Source organism: Oryctolagus cuniculus, chromosome 11 (genome assembly GCF_964237555.1).
Source record: "Oryctolagus cuniculus chromosome 11, mOryCun1.1, whole genome shotgun sequence".
NCBI lineage: Eukaryota > Metazoa > Chordata > Mammalia > Lagomorpha > Leporidae > Oryctolagus > Oryctolagus cuniculus.
Genome location: NC_091442.1, coordinates 66,309,295 through 66,327,255, shown reverse-complemented (window position 1 = coordinate 66,327,255; position 17,961 = coordinate 66,309,295). Strand labels below are relative to the sequence as shown.

General features: G+C 44.7%; 1 protein-coding gene across 4 annotated transcripts in view; it reads right to left on the bottom strand.

Moving 5' to 3' along the window:
• SRGAP1 (SLIT-ROBO Rho GTPase activating protein 1) overlaps positions 1–17,961 on the bottom strand; it is a 319,306-nt gene that overhangs the window by 33,703 nt on the left and 267,642 nt on the right. For 3 of the 4 annotated variants that reach the window (XM_070052569.1, XM_002711308.5, XM_017341950.3), the window contains 3 exons: positions 15,699–15,759; positions 15,471–15,548; positions 13,285–13,419 (listed from right to left, as the gene is read on the bottom strand). In XM_070052569.1, coding sequence (XP_069908670.1) covers positions 13,285–13,419; positions 15,471–15,548; positions 15,699–15,759 — 274 coding nt within the window. Of the gene's footprint in view, positions 1–13,284; positions 13,420–15,470; positions 15,549–15,698; positions 15,760–17,961 lie in introns of those variants that run through there. The other variant, XR_007919699.2, reaches the window with a different exon arrangement.

Genomic DNA, 17,961 nt, shown 5'->3' with positions numbered 1-17,961 from the left:
AAAACCAGAAGGAAAGAATGCACAAGGAATGAGTCATATTACTGTTCTTTAGTATTTGTCAAATCCCAGAGACAGCAAGTCACTCTGGCGGCTAGCAGAGGACACACGCGTTACTGCCAAGAGATTGGATGGTAATCCAAGATTCTTTAGTGTCTCTTAATTCTAATCACAGTCCTTCCAGCCCTTAAAGGCAGTTTCAAATTTTTACTTCATAAGAACTGGGGGTAGGAGGGGTATAGCTATTTGCACATGAGTTTCATGGCAGCATTATTCGTAGTAATCCAAATGTTCATTGACAGATGAGTGGATAAGTGAAATGTGGTACACGTGCACAAACAAAGGGCTGAGAGTGAGCCTTGGATAGGAAGGGTTTGCTAACACTTCCTGCGACATGGATGTCCCTGAGGACACTGCTAAGTGAAGGAAGCCAGATGCAAAAGGACAAATACTGTAGGAGTCCCCTTCCACCAGGTACCTAGAATAGGCAAATTCACTGAGACAGAAAGTAGAGTAGGTGATATGATGGGCCGCAGGAAGGGAGTTATTGTTTAATGGGTACAGAGTTTCTGTTTGGGAAGATGGAAAATTCTGGAAATGGATAGGGGTGATGGTTGCACAAAATCATGAACGTACCTAATGCCATGGGACTGCACACTTGAAAGTGGTTAGAACAGTGAATTCTGTGCCATGTATATTTTATCAGAAAAAAAAAAAAAAAAGAACTGGGGCCTGTGGGATACAAATCAAAGATTTCAGGAGAGAAAAGCTACAGGGATAGAAAACGGTGACACGAGAAGTAGATTAGGCAGGGACCCGGTCCCGGCAACTATGGTGAACATAAATCAGAGCAGAGCAGAACCGCTGGTATTCTAGAAGTGGCAGCCAGTCGACGTGTCCCCAAGGCTTCAGGCCGCGATGGCTGGGAGCAGGACTCAGGAGGGTTCCCGATCAGCCCAGGCTTGCAGGCTACAGTGACTCACTCACTCTTCAGAGCCCGTCAGCAGCTCCAACGTCTATGGTCGCTACTGACACTCTGATGAATGTGCACGCCTAGCTGGCTCTGAGTGCGGCAATTCATGGTCTGCCACAATTTCCTGTTGGATGAAAAGATGCAATCTTCTCTTCCCCTCCAAAAGTTGTCAGTGAGGAAAATCAGTATTTCATTTGGATTTTTTTTTTTTCTAAGCTTGGCTTTGCTTCCACAATCCAAGATCTCACATAATTAGGCGCTGGCAGCATTCATCCAGTCTTGTCCACGTGCTCAAAGCTCCCAGGGTTAATTTCCCAGCAATGCAAGGCTCTCCTGTCAGCCCCACCTTCCCTCGCAGCACAGGGGCTTGACAGCTCAGGGTAAACACATGTGAGAAAAATCACCACAAAACCCAAGTTACTTCAGAACATGGCAAAAAGTTCAAATGGCTTATTACCCTGAAAAATACCGGTTCTCCTGTGGCTCTGTTTGCCAAAGTGCAACCACTACCACCACACATTTCTAGAATTTGTTTGCCAGAAAACAAAAAATAAAATCACGAGACATAAATTTATCCTTAAGGATGAAAACAGGAAAGGGAATTCTTTGGTGGCCACATTTAGAAACTGCTTATCTGGGGCCCGTGTTGTGGTGCAGCGGGGTAAGCTGCTGCCTGTGATGCCAGCGTCCTGCATCAGAGCACGGGTTCGAGTCTCGGCTGCTTCACTTCTGATCCAGCTCCTTGCTAATGCATCTGGGGAAGCAGCAGAAGGTGACTCCAGGACACGGGCCTTGTCATCCATGTGGGAGACTTGGATGAGTCCTGGGCTTCGAGCTTCAGACCAGCCTTGGGCATTGCAGCCATTTGAGAAGCAAACCAGTGGATGGAAGATCTCTTTATCTTTCTGTCTCTCTCTCTCTTGTCATGCTGTCTTTCAAATAAATTTTTTATAAAGAATCTATTCATTTGGCGACAGGCACACAGACCAGAGCCCCATAGACAGCACTGAAGGCGAGCTGAGTGGTTCCAGGGGTACAGTTTCACTCTAACAATGGGAAGGTGTTAACCAGTTTTGTGTGTGATACTGTGTGAGCATTAATGAACAGGGAAGAGAAAAACAGAGGGATGTTCTGGGGCAGGGGTTGTGGTACAGTGGGTTAAGCCCCTGCATGGGATGCCAGCATCCTCTGTCAGAGTGCCAGTTCAAGTCCTGAGTACCCCGTGTTTTATTATCAGCTTCCTGCCAATGTGTCTGGCAGGCGGCAGATGATGGCCCCTGCCACCCATGCGACAGGCCTGGATGGAGTTTCTGGTTCCTGGCTTCAGCCTGGAGTAGCCTGCGTTGTTGTGGGCATTTGGGGAGTAACAATCAGAAGAATGGTGTCTGTCACTCCGCCATTCAATATTCTTTATAAAACAACAACGAAAATCTCTCAAAAGGGATGTTCCAGTACATTCGGATAGATCTTAGCCTAGATGTGAAATGAATTACCAGTTGTTCTCCCAGGTAAGACATAAACGCTTAGGAACTTTTGTTATGTGAAACTGTTCACAGCCTGGCTTCTGTGACTGAATGTTAACTAGTGTTGAACCATACTCTAGAAATGAATACATAAGTGATGTCTACATTTCTCTTTTTGCTGCTCAATTATCACATCGAGCTTAGCAAGGAAACTGAGTCTCAACCTAGAAAGCTTTTCCTAGTGAAAGGCCATGAAGTTTCTTTCTTTCTTTTTTTTTTTTTTTTAAGGTTTTCATTTATTTATTTGTCAGTTTCAAAAAGAGAAGGAGACAGAGAGAGATCTTCCATCTGCTGGTCCATGCCCCAGGTGGCCACAATAGCCAGGGTTGAGCCAGGCCAAAGCCAGGAGTCTGAAGCTTCATCTGGGTCTCCCACATGGGTGGCAGGGGCCCCGACACTTGGGCCATCTTCTACTTGTTTCCCAGGCACATTAGCAGGGAGTGGAAGAGGAGCAGCCAGATATGAACCGGCTCCCATAGGGGATGCTGGTGTCACGGGTGGCAGCTTTACCTGCTACGTCACAATACTGGCCCCTGAAGATTTTTAAGGAAAAAGAAAATCCTAAGAACATCAAACAAACTCAGAGTTCACAGAGAAAGCCACCAGGTATGCCAATAAAGCCGAAAGAATTTTTAATAGTAAAAATCGTAAGTAGAACACCAAGGGAACAGTTTAAAAGCCTTTTTCATCAAGCAATCAGATGGACAAATAGATTTATGGACTAAGAGGCTCCTGATAGTATTTTGTTTAACTGCAAAATCACTGGAAACAATCTAAATATTTAAAACTAGGGGATCTGCTCTACAAAACAGGAACCACTGGGGTGACACTGAGGGTGCGTGGGTTAAGTTGCTGCTCGGGATGCACACATCACATATCTGAATACTGGGGTCCAGTTCTGCCTTCCCTTACGACCCAGCTTCTTGCTAACGGGCCTGGGGACAGATGCTGGCTGAAGTACTTAGGTTTCTGCCACCCACGTGGGAGACCAGGATGGAGTTCCTGGCTCCTGGCTTTGGCCTGGCCCAGCCCTGGCTGACGAGGAAATTCAAGGAATTGAACCAGAAGATGAAAGATCTCTCTATCTCTCCTTCCATCAATCTGCCTTTCAAATAAAGAAATAACACGGGGTTGGCACCATGGATACCAGGCTAAGTCTCCCCCTGTGGCGCTGGCATCCCACACGAGCACTAGTTCATGTCCTGGCCGCTCCTCCTCTGATCTTGCTCTCTGCTATGGTCTGGGAAGGCAGTGGATGACGGTCCAAGTGCTTGGGCTCCTGTACCCGCATGGGAGACATGGAAGAAACTTCTGGCTCCTGGCTTGGGATCAGCTCAGCTCTGGCCTTGTGACCATTTGCAGAGTGAACCAGTGGATCTAAGATCTTTTTCTCTGTCTCTCCCTCTCTCTGTTTGTAACTCTCATATAAGTAAATAAAAATCTTAAAAAAAACTTGAAAATATTGGCTAAACCAGAGGGAAATAAAAATGTTAAAAAATAGAAACCATTATATAGATACTAAGTGGTATCTATATTTTTAAAAAAATACATACTGATATGGGAAAATGTTAATAACATCATTAACTTAAAAAAGTTTAAAGACTGATACGTGAGGCTGGCGCTGTGGCATAGTAGGTTAGGCCTTGGCCTGCAGCTCCAGCATCCCACATGGGTGCTGGTTCGAGCCCGGCTGCTCCACTTCCAATTCAGCTCTCTGCTAATGGCCTGGGAAAGCAGCGGAGGATGGCCCAAGTCCTTGGACCCCTGGCACCCACGTGGGAGACCTAGAAGAAACTCCTGGCTCCTGGCTTTGGATCGGCATAGTTCCAGCCATTGTGGCCATTTTCAAGTGAACATCTGCAGAGTGAAACAGCTGATGAAGACCCCTCTGTCTCTCCCTCTGACTGTAACTCTACCTCTCAAATAAATAAATCTTAAAAAAAGACCCAGTATGGCATGATGTAATATTTTACAACAGCTTTGTAGAGATACAAGTCACATATCATACCAGTCACCCTTTAAATTAAGTGACTCAATGATTTGTAGTACATTTACGGTCATGTAACCTCACCTCAAACAGAAACCACATCTCTTTTAGGCAGAGCAACAGAGACAGATGCCGCAACATCTTCAGTCCACTGGTTCACTCCCTCAAACGCTCACAATGGCCAGGGCTAGGTCAGGCAGCAGCCAGGAGCCATGAACTTCAGACAGGCCTCATACATGGGTGGTGGAAGCTAAAGCACGTGACTCATCATCATCTGCTGCTACCCAGGATGCATCAGCAGAAGGCTGGATTGAGAGCGGAGTCATCAGGACTTAAACAGTACTCCAACACGGGATGCAGGTGCTGCGCATGGCAGCTTCACCTGCTCTACCACAAAGCCTGCCTCCAGGTTTTATTAAAAATGTATAGGAGCAGCCGGTGCCGTGGCTCACTAGGCTAATCCTCCGCCTGCGGCGCCAGCAGTCTGGGTTCTAGTCCCGGTTGGGGCGCCGGTTCTGTCCCGGTTGCTCCTCTTCCAGTCCAGCTCTCTGCTGTGGCCCAGGAAGGCAGTGGAGGATGGCCCAAGTGCTTGGGCCCTGCACCCGCATGGGAGACCAGGAGGAAGCACCTGGCTCCTGCCTTCAGATTGGCGCAGCGTGCTGGCCATAGCAACCATTTGGGGGGTGAACCAATGGAAGGAAGACCTTTCTCTCTGTATCTCTCTCTCACTGTCTAACTCTGCCTGTCAAAAAAAAAATGTATAGGAGCAAGGCTTGCATTATGGCAAAGTGGGTTACGTTACTGCTTTTGACATCCACATCCCATATCAGAGTGCTGGTTTGAGTCCCAGATACTTGGCTGCCAATCCAGTTCCCTGCCTGGGAAAGCAGCAGAAAATCGCTCAAGGACCTGGCCCCTGCTACCCACCCATGTGAAGACCCAGATGGAGTTCTTGGCTCCTGGCTTTGGCCTGGCTTTGCCCTGGCCACTGAGGCCATTTGGGGAGTGACCCAGTGGATGGACAATCTTTCTGTCTCTGTCTCTCCTTCTTTGACACTCTACCTTTCAAATAAATAGTTAAATCTTTAAGAACATATGCACAGGAATGCTATGTCCTTCTAACAGAATGCCATTTGGCAATCAAGAGGAAAGTAGTACTGACACATGCAACAAGTACAATCACTGAAAAAGTTACACCAAGTGAAAGCACATTTCAAGGTGCTTCCAAATGTTAATGGAATTGTGCATTATAAAAAATATGCACGGACTTCACTGTTTTGCACCAGAATAAAGCTATCTTTTAATTCCATTTTCCATGAACTTTTTCAAGAAACTTGGTGTAAATTCATTGATAGGAAATGGACAGAACAGGCAAATCTATAGGAATAGAGAGTGGATGAGTGGCTGTTTGTCTAGGGCTGGAGGTGGTGGCAGTAATGGGTAAGTGAGGAGTGGCAGCGAATGCTTGCTAGCTGAGGTTCCTTTGGGGGGAATGTTCTAAAACTGATTGCAGTGATGGATGTGCAATACTGCGAGGATAGTAAAACCCACTGGATAGTACTCTTTTTTTTTTTTTTTTTTTTTTGACAGGCAGAGTTAGATAGTGAGAGAGAGATACAGAGAGAAAGGTCTTCCCTTCGTTGGTTCACCCCCCAAAATGGCTGCTATGGCCAGTGCGCTGCGCCGATCCGAAGCCAGGAGCCAGGTGCCTCTTCCTGGTCTCCCATGCTGGTGCAGGGCCCAAGGACCTGGGCCATCCTCCACTGCCCTCCCGGGCCACAGCAGAGAGCTGGACTGGAAGAGGAGCAACTGGGACAGAACCGGCACCCCAACCGGGACTAGAACCCGGGGTGCTGGTGCTGCAGGTGGAGGATTAGCCAAGTGAGCTGCGGCGCTGGCCTGTACTTTTTTTTTTTTTTATTTGAGGGTGAATGACAGAATGAGAGGCAGAAAGAGAGGAAGGGAGGTGGAGGATGAGGGGGAGGAGGAAGGAGAGCAAGAGTGATAGTGCATGTGCACAACAGTTGGCTGGGCCAAAGCGAGGAACTCAATCCACGTCCCATGAGTGAGAAGGACCCATGTGCTTTATATCACCATCAGCTGCTGTCTCCCAGGCTGTCCATTAACAGGAATTGGGAGCAGAGCTGGAAGGTAAATCTAGGCACCGTGATATGGGAAGTGGGTGTCTCAAGGGTGCCCTAACTGTTAGGTCACACTCCTATGCCTAACTGTACTCTTTAATAAGCGAACTGTCCATTATGAGAATTATACCTCAATAAAATACATAGGAATGTACAAATAAAAATCTGTAAGGACACCAAAAAGGTTAACATCTCCGTATAGAGGTATTAAGGATGACGTTCTTAGTAGATGCCGTTTTTCTAACATGGCCACATGTCAATCACATAATGAACAACTATTTTCCAAAAGTACCGCCTGCCTATGTGATGACTGGGAGAAACTGTTAACGTTTTAGGGTATGACAATGGTACTGTGGTTATGTTACATGTTCACATGCAATCTAAATGTTGCATACAAAGTGTACACACAACGTTAGCCTTCAGTTTCATAATAGAAAACATGATAAGAAGAAAAAAAGGGGTCCCCTATCTCCCAGACACACACACACACACACACACACACAAATGAATGATATGAAGTCAGAGAGAGCCGAGGAAGTGGGTACAGGTGGGGCACGTGTGGCAAAGAAAGATGTTAAAGCTGAGTGATGACTTACATGGGAGCACATTATATTATTCTGTTTTCTTCTGCAGCTGTTATAATTTTTTATAATACAGAAGTTAATATGAAGGTAGGTTATGAACAATATGGATAGTGTAAGTTCCATTTTTGCTTTCAAAAGTTGGATATGCACGTGCATTAACATAAAGTCAGGAGGAGGGGCCGGCACTGTGGTATAGCAGGTAAAGCCACCGTCTGTGGCACGAACATCCCATATGGGCACCAGTTTGAGTCCCGACTGCTCCACTTCCAATCCAGCTCCCTGCTAATGCACCTGGGAATGCAGTGGAAGATGGCTCAGGTACTTGGACCCCTGCAACCACGTGGGAGACCTGGAAGAAGCTCCTGGCTCTGGCTTTGGATTGGTCCATGTCTGGCCACTGAGGCCATTAGTAGAGTGGTCCAGGAGATGGAAGATGTCTCTCTCTGTCTCTGCCTTTCTCTCCCTCTGTAACCTTGCCTTTCAAATAAATAAACGAATCTCTAAGAAAAAAAAAAGGGAGGAAGTGCAGCAACAACATGTACACCCACAATCGATTCTCTTCTGGTGTCAGTACTATGGGGGACAGTATTTTCTTCTATGTGCCTTTGTGTATTTTTCAATTGCTCTATGATGACTACATGTTGGCTTTGTGATAGGAAACTCCTCCCCCCTAAAAAATTGCTTCCTCATGTCCAGCTGATGGCTGGAATAATCACACATAATGCAAAATGAAGTGCAAGTGTTTCAGCTGGGCTTAAAGCCCTCAGGCAGCCAGGAAAAGCAGATTCCTTGAGTGGCTCTTCCAGATCAAGTCACTTGGACTCATGCCCTTGGGAATCTCTGAGTCATGACACGGGGATGCTCTAGAGGCTGCCCAGACTTTGCGGGCATGGCCTGGCCCATTTACAAAACCATTTGCAAAGTCGATGGTTTTAAAACAAAACAACCCTTGGGTGAGAAACTACCAGGTTTGTCATTTTAAAATTATGGTGCATTTTATTTCACCATGTCTTCATCCGGATAATTTTTAAAAAGAAATTTGCAGGGAGCTGAGTTAATGAATAGTGCATTAGAGGGAGAGAAAGGGAAGGAGCCAGGGAGGGAGGAGGGGAGGGAGAGGGAGAGGGAGATGGAGATATTTCTAACATCAGTTCCCTTTTAGTGTATATATTTGTAAACTTCTAAAAGAATGTGGTCATTTAGGGGCATAAACATGGCCACATAATAACTAATTCATGAATATACAAATATTTCCCCAAACAATCCAAAAATAGGTAAGAAAAAAGTAGTGGGTGCTCCAGGGACTTATGTAACCTCTTAGAAAAGATGGAAAACTTTTCCATACAAAGTTAACTGTCACATGAAATTACCTTAATAGGGAAAAGTCAAACCCAACTGTAACAACGCTACAAGATGACACTGGCAAAAACTATCACTCGGAGATTTCCCCCACCCAGATTCCTAGATCTTTGTGTATCACAGGCTAATTTGAATGGGATTTATTTGTAATCATCTTATCTTTCCTGCTAGATTTTAAGCACTTGAATGTAAGAATCAAGTCTCTGAATCCCCAGAAAGTTTAGTACATTGTAGGAATTTAATCAACTTCGTTCAAATCATCAACTATCTGTGATATCAATGGAAGGCTATCAGGATGCATGATACGTCATTCCCAAAGAATTTACTGAAAATCGAAGGAAAATGCAGAATCATCATAGTCACACTGGTAAGAGAAAATGCTTTCTTAGAGATAAATCAGTAGTAGCCAAGAATACTCCCTCCACTTTTAAAAGAAGTTAGACATTAGAAGAAAATGGATTATTACATAAAGCGATTGTTATATAAAGAGGTTACTGGTGCCAATAGGTGTTCTTGAAAAATTTCCCATTCTGCAAATTTGTTTGCTAAAAATAACAAGACTTATGGGGAAAAACAGGGTTGGGAATACTGTTCAACATCTGCAAACTTTGCCTTTATTTTTTTTAAGATTGATTTATTCGAAAGCCAGAGTGATGGAGATGGAGTGAGTGAGTGTGTGTGTGTGTGTGTGTGTGTGAGAGAGAGAGAGAGAGAGAGAGACAGAGAGAATCTTCCATCTGCTGGTTCAGTCCCCAACTGGTCACAACAGCTGAGATTGGGTTTCCTCTCAATCTCTCTCAATCAATCAACCTCTCTCTCTCTCTCTCTCTCTCTCTGCCTTTCAAATAAATAAAACTCACTTGGGAATTGAACCACTGGAAGGGAGCTCTGTCTGTCTCACTCTTCTTCCACCTTATTGTCTCACAAGTAAATAAATCAAAAATTTTCCAAAATTCAAGTATTAATCTGTTGATTTTTATTGATCTCTTATTTTAATACAGGTGGAAATATCTTGGTAGGTTCTTTTGCACAACCAGTATCGCTGGCACAACTGGTCAGAAAGATACTTCTGGGGCCGGCGCCATGTCTCACTAGGTTAATCCTCCCATATGGGTGCCGGGTTCTAGTCCTGGTTGCTCCTCTTCCAGTCCAGCTCTCTGCTGTGGCCCAGGAGGGCAGTGGAGGATGGCCCAGGTGCTTGGGCCCCTGCACGCACATGGGAGACCAGGAGGAAGCACCTGGCTCCAGGCTTCGGATCGGCACAGCGCTGGCCGTGGTGGCCATTTGGAGAGTGAACCAACAGAAGGAAGACCTTTCTCTCTGTCTCTCTCTCACTGTCTAACTCTACCTGTCGTCAGGTGCCGCAGTTCACTAGGCTAATCCTCCGCCTGCGGCGCTGGCACCCTGGGTTCTAGTTCTGGTTGGGGTGCCGGATTCTGTCCCAGTTGCTCCTCTTCCAGTCCAGTCCAGCCCCCTGCTGTGGCCCAGGAAGGCCGTGGAGGATGGCCCAGGTGCTTGGGCCCTGCACCTGCATGGGAGACCGGGAGGAGGCACCTGGTTCCTGGCTTCAGATCAGCGAAGCGCGCCAGCTGCAGCACGCTGGCCGTAGTGACCATTTTGGGGATGAACCAACGGAAAGGAAGACCTTTCTCTCTGTCTCTCTCTCTCTCACTGTCTAACTCTGCCTGTCAAAAATAAATAAATAAATAAAAATATAACTCTACCTGTCAAATAAAAAAATAAAGAAACTTTTGTAGATTTTCCATTTTTCCCTACTGATTACATATTTTGCTGAACTTGACCTTTAATTGTGAGAAAGTTTGACTTTATTACAAAACATCTAATGTGCTAGGAAAAATCATGCTGGAACCAACATAATTTCTAGGTTACAATAATATCATTCCTTTTAATTAATTAATTTTCAGCTACTTGAAAGGCAGAGAGGAAGATTGATTGATTGATTCCATATGCTGGTTCACTCTCCGAATACCCACAACACACAACACCCATGCCTGGGCCAGGCTGAAGCCATAAGCCCAGAACTCCATCTTGGTCTCAAGGGCCCAAGCACTCTGCTGTCCTCAGGATGCATTATCAGGGAGCTGGACTGGAAGTGGAGGAGCCAGGACTCAAACAAGGTACTCTGATGTGGGACGTGGGCGTCCCAGGTGGCAGCTTACCTTGCTGTGCAACAATGCCCACCCCTCATGTCATTTCTAAATTCATCTGAGGTAAATATGTCAAAGAAATTAAGTGGCTAGCCCAAGCATTGGCATATGTAACCTGAGGCATATATTTTAGTAGGAGTAGTGGCAATTGCGTAGTAATGATGACAGTAAGCAACATTTATCGACCCTTACTATTTTCCAGGCACAACGGTAAACACATTATATGGATTATCTCATTCATTCTTCACACAGGCTCTAGGAAGTAGATGGCAAATAAGTAGATGAAGTACTTATTTTCCCCTAAGTTTACAAAGCTAGTAAGTGGTGAAGGCAGGATTTGAACCTGGAATGTTCTTACTCGATAGCCTCAGCGATCACTAACCACAGTGGAACAATATTTCTCATTCAATGAGTATGAAATGATTCCTATAAAGGCCACAGATGATAGAATCCAAAGCACTTTATCCAACTGGTCCACATAAAAATTAAAGTTGACATGATATATGTGACTAGAAAAATGTCTAAGTATTGTAGAATACTTCTTATTTTTCCATCCTTAAGCTTTCTGGCTAGGGTATGAGGGAAATCACTGGACGTGGCCAAAGGAGAGTTCCAGAATTGAGACACCTCCCTTTCAGCTCTTTCCAGCTGGGTCAGAGGTTTGCTGCGATGACTCAGGCCACGCCAAGGGCCCTGGCATGGACACACAGGCGTGTTCTAAATCCCACACGGCACATCTGACCGGGAGATTCATGCCCAGCTACGGCCAAGATGTTAAGCATGGATGGAATTTTTATTTTTCAATTCATTTCATTTAAATTCAACTTAGCAACGATGTATTGAGTACTTACTCTAAACCTGGATTATATCAAGTGCTATGGCAATAAAAGTGAATAATCCATTAAGGCTTGGGGCACGGTGGGCATTTCAGTGGGCATACTCACGCCAGGTGCTCGTCTTAGTACTTTACACATATGAACTCATTTAGTTCCCACAACCCAGTGATATACGGACTAATGTTCCCCTAGTCATACTGATGAGAAAACCGAGCTGCAGAGCGCTCTAGAAACGTGCCTAAGGTCACATGGGTGATGACCTTTTGCAAGTGGCAAAAACCAGGATTTGAACCTTGGCTTCTTGAATCTAGAACCTGCACGCTTGACCTCTCCCTAAACGCCCTTGCCCATGGAAGGAGACAGAGGAATTAAAAGAATTTTAATGTGGGGCAATAAGGAAAAAAGACACAGTAGAAATAAGCGGAGGACAGGGCAATTAACTCTGCTTGAGGTAGGGGGGAGGCTGGTGTTCTGGGAGGAGTGCCAGTGCGGCACAGCCTTCACAGCAGATGTCCGACGGCCAGCAGACCCAGCAGAGGAAGCAGAATGGGCAAGGGCGTGGAGGTGGGAAGTGGCCTGGCACGCGCACAGTTTACAACTGTTGAAATACAGGGGAAGGGAGGCGGGAGGTGATGGCAGAACAGAAGAAACAGCTCGGACAGAAGGAAGTTCAGATGGAGGAAGAGTTCAATGCCGCGGACTGATCACCAGACAAGGCGTTAGTTTTCATGCGGGACATACTGAAACAGGAGACAGACAACAACCCGGTCTTCCTCTCTGAATCTAGCTGAAGAATGATTAGAACAATGCAGCAGGGAGAGCAGGTTGCAGAGGGAGGGCGACTCCTGGCCGACCCTGATACCCCCGTGAGAGACCAAGGTGATGGGGAAGGAGGAATGAGTAGAGAGATTTGAGATCAAGTCAGTAGGACTTGATTCAGATGGGGCAGCGGGAGGGGACGGATTTCTTCATAGAGAGAAAAGCTTGGTTCCTACAAGAGCCTATGTGGTTGAAGTCCGCTGTATACTCTTGGCTGGGAACTTGGACTTAAAGGGCCATTGCAATCTTTAGACTCATGGAACCTGACTGTGGTTCCTATCTAATTTTGGACCTCATTATTTTCACCTTCCTTTGTCTACTGACAAAAGCCCTCGTCGGGATGTGGGGAGGGAAACAGCAATGCTTCACTTCACTGATGATTACTGGTTTCGTAATACATCACACACAGACTCAGAGCGGCTCTGCCTATTAGCTGGGGATGCCCACTGACACATAATGACCGCCTGGTGTTCCTGCACCATCATAATGATCGCTTCTCTCACTTTACCTTATTTCTTGAAGCAACACTCAGAAAGGATAAATCATTCCACTCCTAAAGTTGGTGAGAAAACCAAGACCGGAGAGCCACAAGCAGGCTACATTTCCAGGCTTCCAACTCTCTCCTCTCCCTCAGGCACCTGCCTTTTTGCTTTATTCCAGATGCTAAGTGGGAAGCTGCTGGCTCTGTGCAGCCAGAGGATGTTCAAATAGCAAGGCCCACTTGGCTAAGGGCGAGGCCACAGCTGGGAGGATGACTCACGCTGGCTCCAGAAAGGAAACAAAACAGTCTCAGAAATTTGGTGGTGATGGGGTAACAGGGTTGGGGGGAGGTATCTGGAGAAGGCTACTGCCTTTTCCAGGAAGGTGGTGAAAAGGCTAAAAAAAAAGTTCACTTACTGATACAAGAAATCAGATCATTAAATCTTTCCTTAGGAAAGAGGGGGTTTTCCAGCCCACGGAAGTAGAGCTTCAGAACACCAGCCACAGAGTTAATATCATGGTTACTCTGGTCATCAGCCAAAGGATTTTCACCTAGAAAGAAAAAATGAGTTACATGCACTGTGCCTCTTTTTTTCCTCAGAAAAAAAGTATGTTTCTACACACACACATTGCTATATACACATTTATCTTTTAATTATGCTTTATGAAAGATTATATGGTTCCAAAATTAAAATAATTGGTTTAGATATCCTACCCCATGATTAACCTAAAAATAGCTGGTGAAAATAAGAATTTTAAAAAAATCTTATGTTGCCAAATAATCCCTTGCAAGTTACCCAAACCTTAAAATAAAATATTGTGGGATTTATAATTTTACCCAATGTTTTTTTAAAGCTAAAATCAGTAATCTTACTTTGACATGAATTCAAATACTACATTCTGCATTTCATACCCTGCTAGGAAAAAGACACAGTGTTGATCTGGCTGGCTAAGTTATATGAGTCATCAAAATCTATCAGAAATATCAAATAGTAATTGCAAATACTATTAAATCAACAGGTATTCCCCAAAGTGGCATGGTGGCATTACAGCACACCCGAAAGCCACGTTGAGCAGATGGTGATGTTGAAATCAGGCCAAAGAATCCTAAAAGGTAATCATCATGGAATCAAGGAGTTTACCTAAAAACAGATATTTTACAAAAATACTACCAATATAAAATCATATTATTATTTATGGTAAGCAGTTTTAAAATATTAGGTAACTGGCTGACCAGTCCATCTCTCTGAGAATTAAATTGAGATAAAATCCTCAATAAGTTCACATAATTTGCAGCCTTAGATTAAACTCCATTCTTTGTTCTCAGGCCTACTTTCACAAGTTCACCAAAAGTATGCACTGGATTTTAATTTTTTTTTTTTTTTTTTTTTTGCCTCTTGGGATGGTTTATTTACAGTGACCTGTTGTTCCCTTTTCCTTGCTTTTCGGTGGGAAATCATGGAACGTGAATTTATCAGGATACATATATTTTCCCACTGTGAGAAAGCCTCATTGCACAGATCACAAATAACATATACCAGGGGAATTTCCAAGGAAAAATGGTCCAGCATTGTGCCTGCGGTGACTGGCCCGGGCACTCCACACCTCATCACATTTCAGCTTATCATCCTGAACAAGTATATGTAGGACCTTGGCACAGTCGGCTGCTGACCGGGGTTCGGGAGGGGGGAAGGGAGGCTATTCTGCCCAACACAGCACATTGGTTACAGAATTTGGAACAGGAAAAAAACCAGGCAGCTCCAACGTTACTTGTCCAACTCATGTTGCAGACACTGAAGTGTTTTATGCCTCAGGAGAAAGGAGACAGAGAGAGAAGGTAGCTCCAGCTCCATGAAGGTTCAGATATAACCAGAAGCAGGTGCCATAAAATCATAATCTTTGAAGAGCATTAAGAACTAACAGCTACCATTAAAGATTCAGGCATTTTCATAGATTATATTTAATTCTTACAACAATCATGCAGCTTCACAGATGAGGAAACTGTGGCCACAGTGAGGCCCAAGTCACTGACCCAATTCCCACGATTAGTAAATCAGAGTCCAGTTTGACTCTAGGTCTGCTGTTGGAAAAGCATATGATTTTGCTAATCGTAATATGGTAATTAACAGACAGCTGACGAGGATTTATTTGATTATCTGATAGCCAATTATGAACATGAGTAGGGAATTAACTAGGGTCCCAGAGACGGGCCCTGGGGATGGTGACAGAGGGAAGAAAAAGATCCTGACAAATGGCCAGTGGGAGGGGTCCCCTCATACACCTGCTGTCTAGGCCCAGGGTTGTTCTTGTCACTCTGTCTGGAATCCTGCTGGGTGCCACCTCTGATACAAGTGCTGGGATTATGAGTGCCAGTCCTGAATCAGGATGCAAAGCTCATACGCTTTTCCACCTTCGATAAACGAGACTCATGATTTGGGCCTCAGTTCTCAGCTCCCCTTCGTAGATGCTTGCTCCAGCATCTGCAGTGAAGTAAATGCAAAGACAAAATTCTCCAGGACACATGCCACAGGTGCACCACTGCGGTGTGCAGAAAATGATGACTTTTTATCATGGGTTGCTAATAGGAATAGATGCGCAGTTACCTCTCTCAAATGAGTTTTTGATATCATTGACTTCCACCTGGGAACCAGACACTCTGAAAATCCCCTGATGCTGAAGACCTAAAGACAACAGAAGGGAAAGAGGTGAAGCAGCACGCCATATCCTCTGGGTCCCTGTTCTCTCCAGGAGTAAGTGTTACATGAAAAGTACGCTGTGGAAATGCTCCTCGCGATCTTTTAAACATGAAGAGTCAGGAGTTCATGGCTTACCATAGAGGTTGATGAACCGAATGCAGCTCTCCACAATGAGGGGGATCACCTGTCCCGAGTCCTGAGTCAAGAGAGGGAAACCTGTCAATCTCAAAGGAGTGGGAGGAGCCACACATAACAAGAAAGCTCTCAGTTTAACAGTCATTAGCGAGTGAGTTTTTACTCTTAGAGATGATCATTTTTCAAATCCACCCCCTCTACATCTTCCACAAGGCCAAAGATAAAAAAAATGAAAGACTATATCTCAGCAAAGGTATATTTCAGTTCTGGAGCAAACCAAATTAAATACATGCAAGGCAAGTCTGTTTTGACTTAACGCTGCTGTGCCTACAGATGTCAAGGGCTAATGCATCTTTTATATTTAGGCTTACATTCCAAAATGAATAAATGCGGGATTCACTTTTTGAAACTTTTGTTTTGTAAATACAAATGGGCAATCTTTAAGGGCCCATGGAAAGAACTCCAGGTGTTATAATCACGGTGGCTTAGGCCGGATCAGTCACACCGCTCACTGGAGCAGTCTTTCTCAAGGTCCTCCCTGGGCCATCACTAGGAGTATAACACGCGGCTGTGAAAGGGCTTCCGTGTGTTCTGGTGCATGATGCCAGGGTGTTTACTAAAACATGTCATGTATTTACTTAGTTTGCATCAGAACTGACTCATCCTCACAGATTTCCCATGTCTTAAGAGTTAAGGGGGGGAAAGTGCCCAGAGGGATGCTCTGTTAAGATCTCATTTTCTTAGGAAGGAAGATTTTTTTGGCCTTCTTCCCCCACATCTTGCAAAATAATCACTGCCCTTCACGGAACAAATGTAAACTCTGGGAACGCTCAGAAATGTGTATAGGATGACAAATGAGATGCAGGGGCTGCCTGAGGTCACGGTTACATGTGCACCAATGCCATGCACTCCACGGAGTTAAAGGAAGTTCCTGAGGACAGAATTCTCTTCATGTCTGTTTAAGACTGCTCTTTCAGGAATTAGATCTTTACAGGAAACATGGGTCACAAAAATGAGTAGCTGGCATCGAGTATGCATTGATGAAGAATTGTATTCTGAAACATAAGAACTTAGTTGTCTTAACATATGCGAGCAATTCCGAATCTGCTAACCTTTCCAGTGAGGCAGTAGAGGAAGGTTTGGGGAGGGTGTGGTTCAGCAACCTAAACTCTTCCCCATTCCTAGAAGGGGTAATGCACTTCTCAAGGAAGAGCTTCATTTGAAGTTTTAAGCCAATTTAACTAGTGTACAAACCAGTTAACGTCCAATTACTTCTGGAGCCTGTACTAAGTTTCTCTAATTAGTTAATTTGTTTTAGGAGCATAAATCGTATTAATTCCTTAAAGAAGAGCCTTAAGAATAAAAACACATTTCTGTGTGGACCAGTTGACTCAAGAACAGTCACTGTAACCACACAAAGTGTACCGAATATGAGGGGACTTTTCTCTAAGACACAGGTGTACGTCGGAGGATGTAGCCCATAAATGGATATTCACGTGATAAGGTCACCTAAAACAGCAGCCACTATTTAGATGTAAGTCATAAAAGGAGAATATTAGTTTACACCTCTGCTGAATTTAGTATTAAAAACAAAGGACAGAAGATTATTAAAAGAAAAATGTTTGCACTAAGAAAGTTATAAATGGAGAAGTCTTAGGTTTCCGGATTATCAAAAAAAAATTTGTGTCTTTACATTGACTCAAGTGATTGCTCATCTTTGAGCCACGGTCGGTATTTCATTCAGATACAGTGAATTCTGTAGCCAAAAAGTAATGAGCGTGTGTTTTAATTTAATTCCATGGATGCCAGATGCTCGGGTAGGGAATGCCTTTTAAGAAATAAGACAATGGGCTGCACACCATCTAGCATTCAAGTAAGTCCCTCTGTGTTTCCCAGCGGGGAAGAGAGGGAAGACTTTGCTCTTGCTGGCCCACAGTGGTGGTGTGCAGGCCTCAAGCGGTCTAGTGCCTTTCAGAGGTGCAGAGACAGAGGACTCTGTGTCCTCCCTATTGGTCTTCACAGCTCCCTCTGAGAAGGAGAGGGCTCATTTCCGCGAATTTTCCATGATAAATGGTCGATCCCTTTATCAGTCCTTCAGTTAGGTTTCCTTGAACTGGTCTTCATGACAAATCTCTTAAAAATATAACATGTGCTTTTCCAGTGACCTTAGGCAGGCGGTCTCCTACTGTCTGATCCAATCCTACAGAATCCGACGTGTGCTTCTTGGAGCTTTTTCCATGCTGGCTTTCTCTGCCAGGCTATC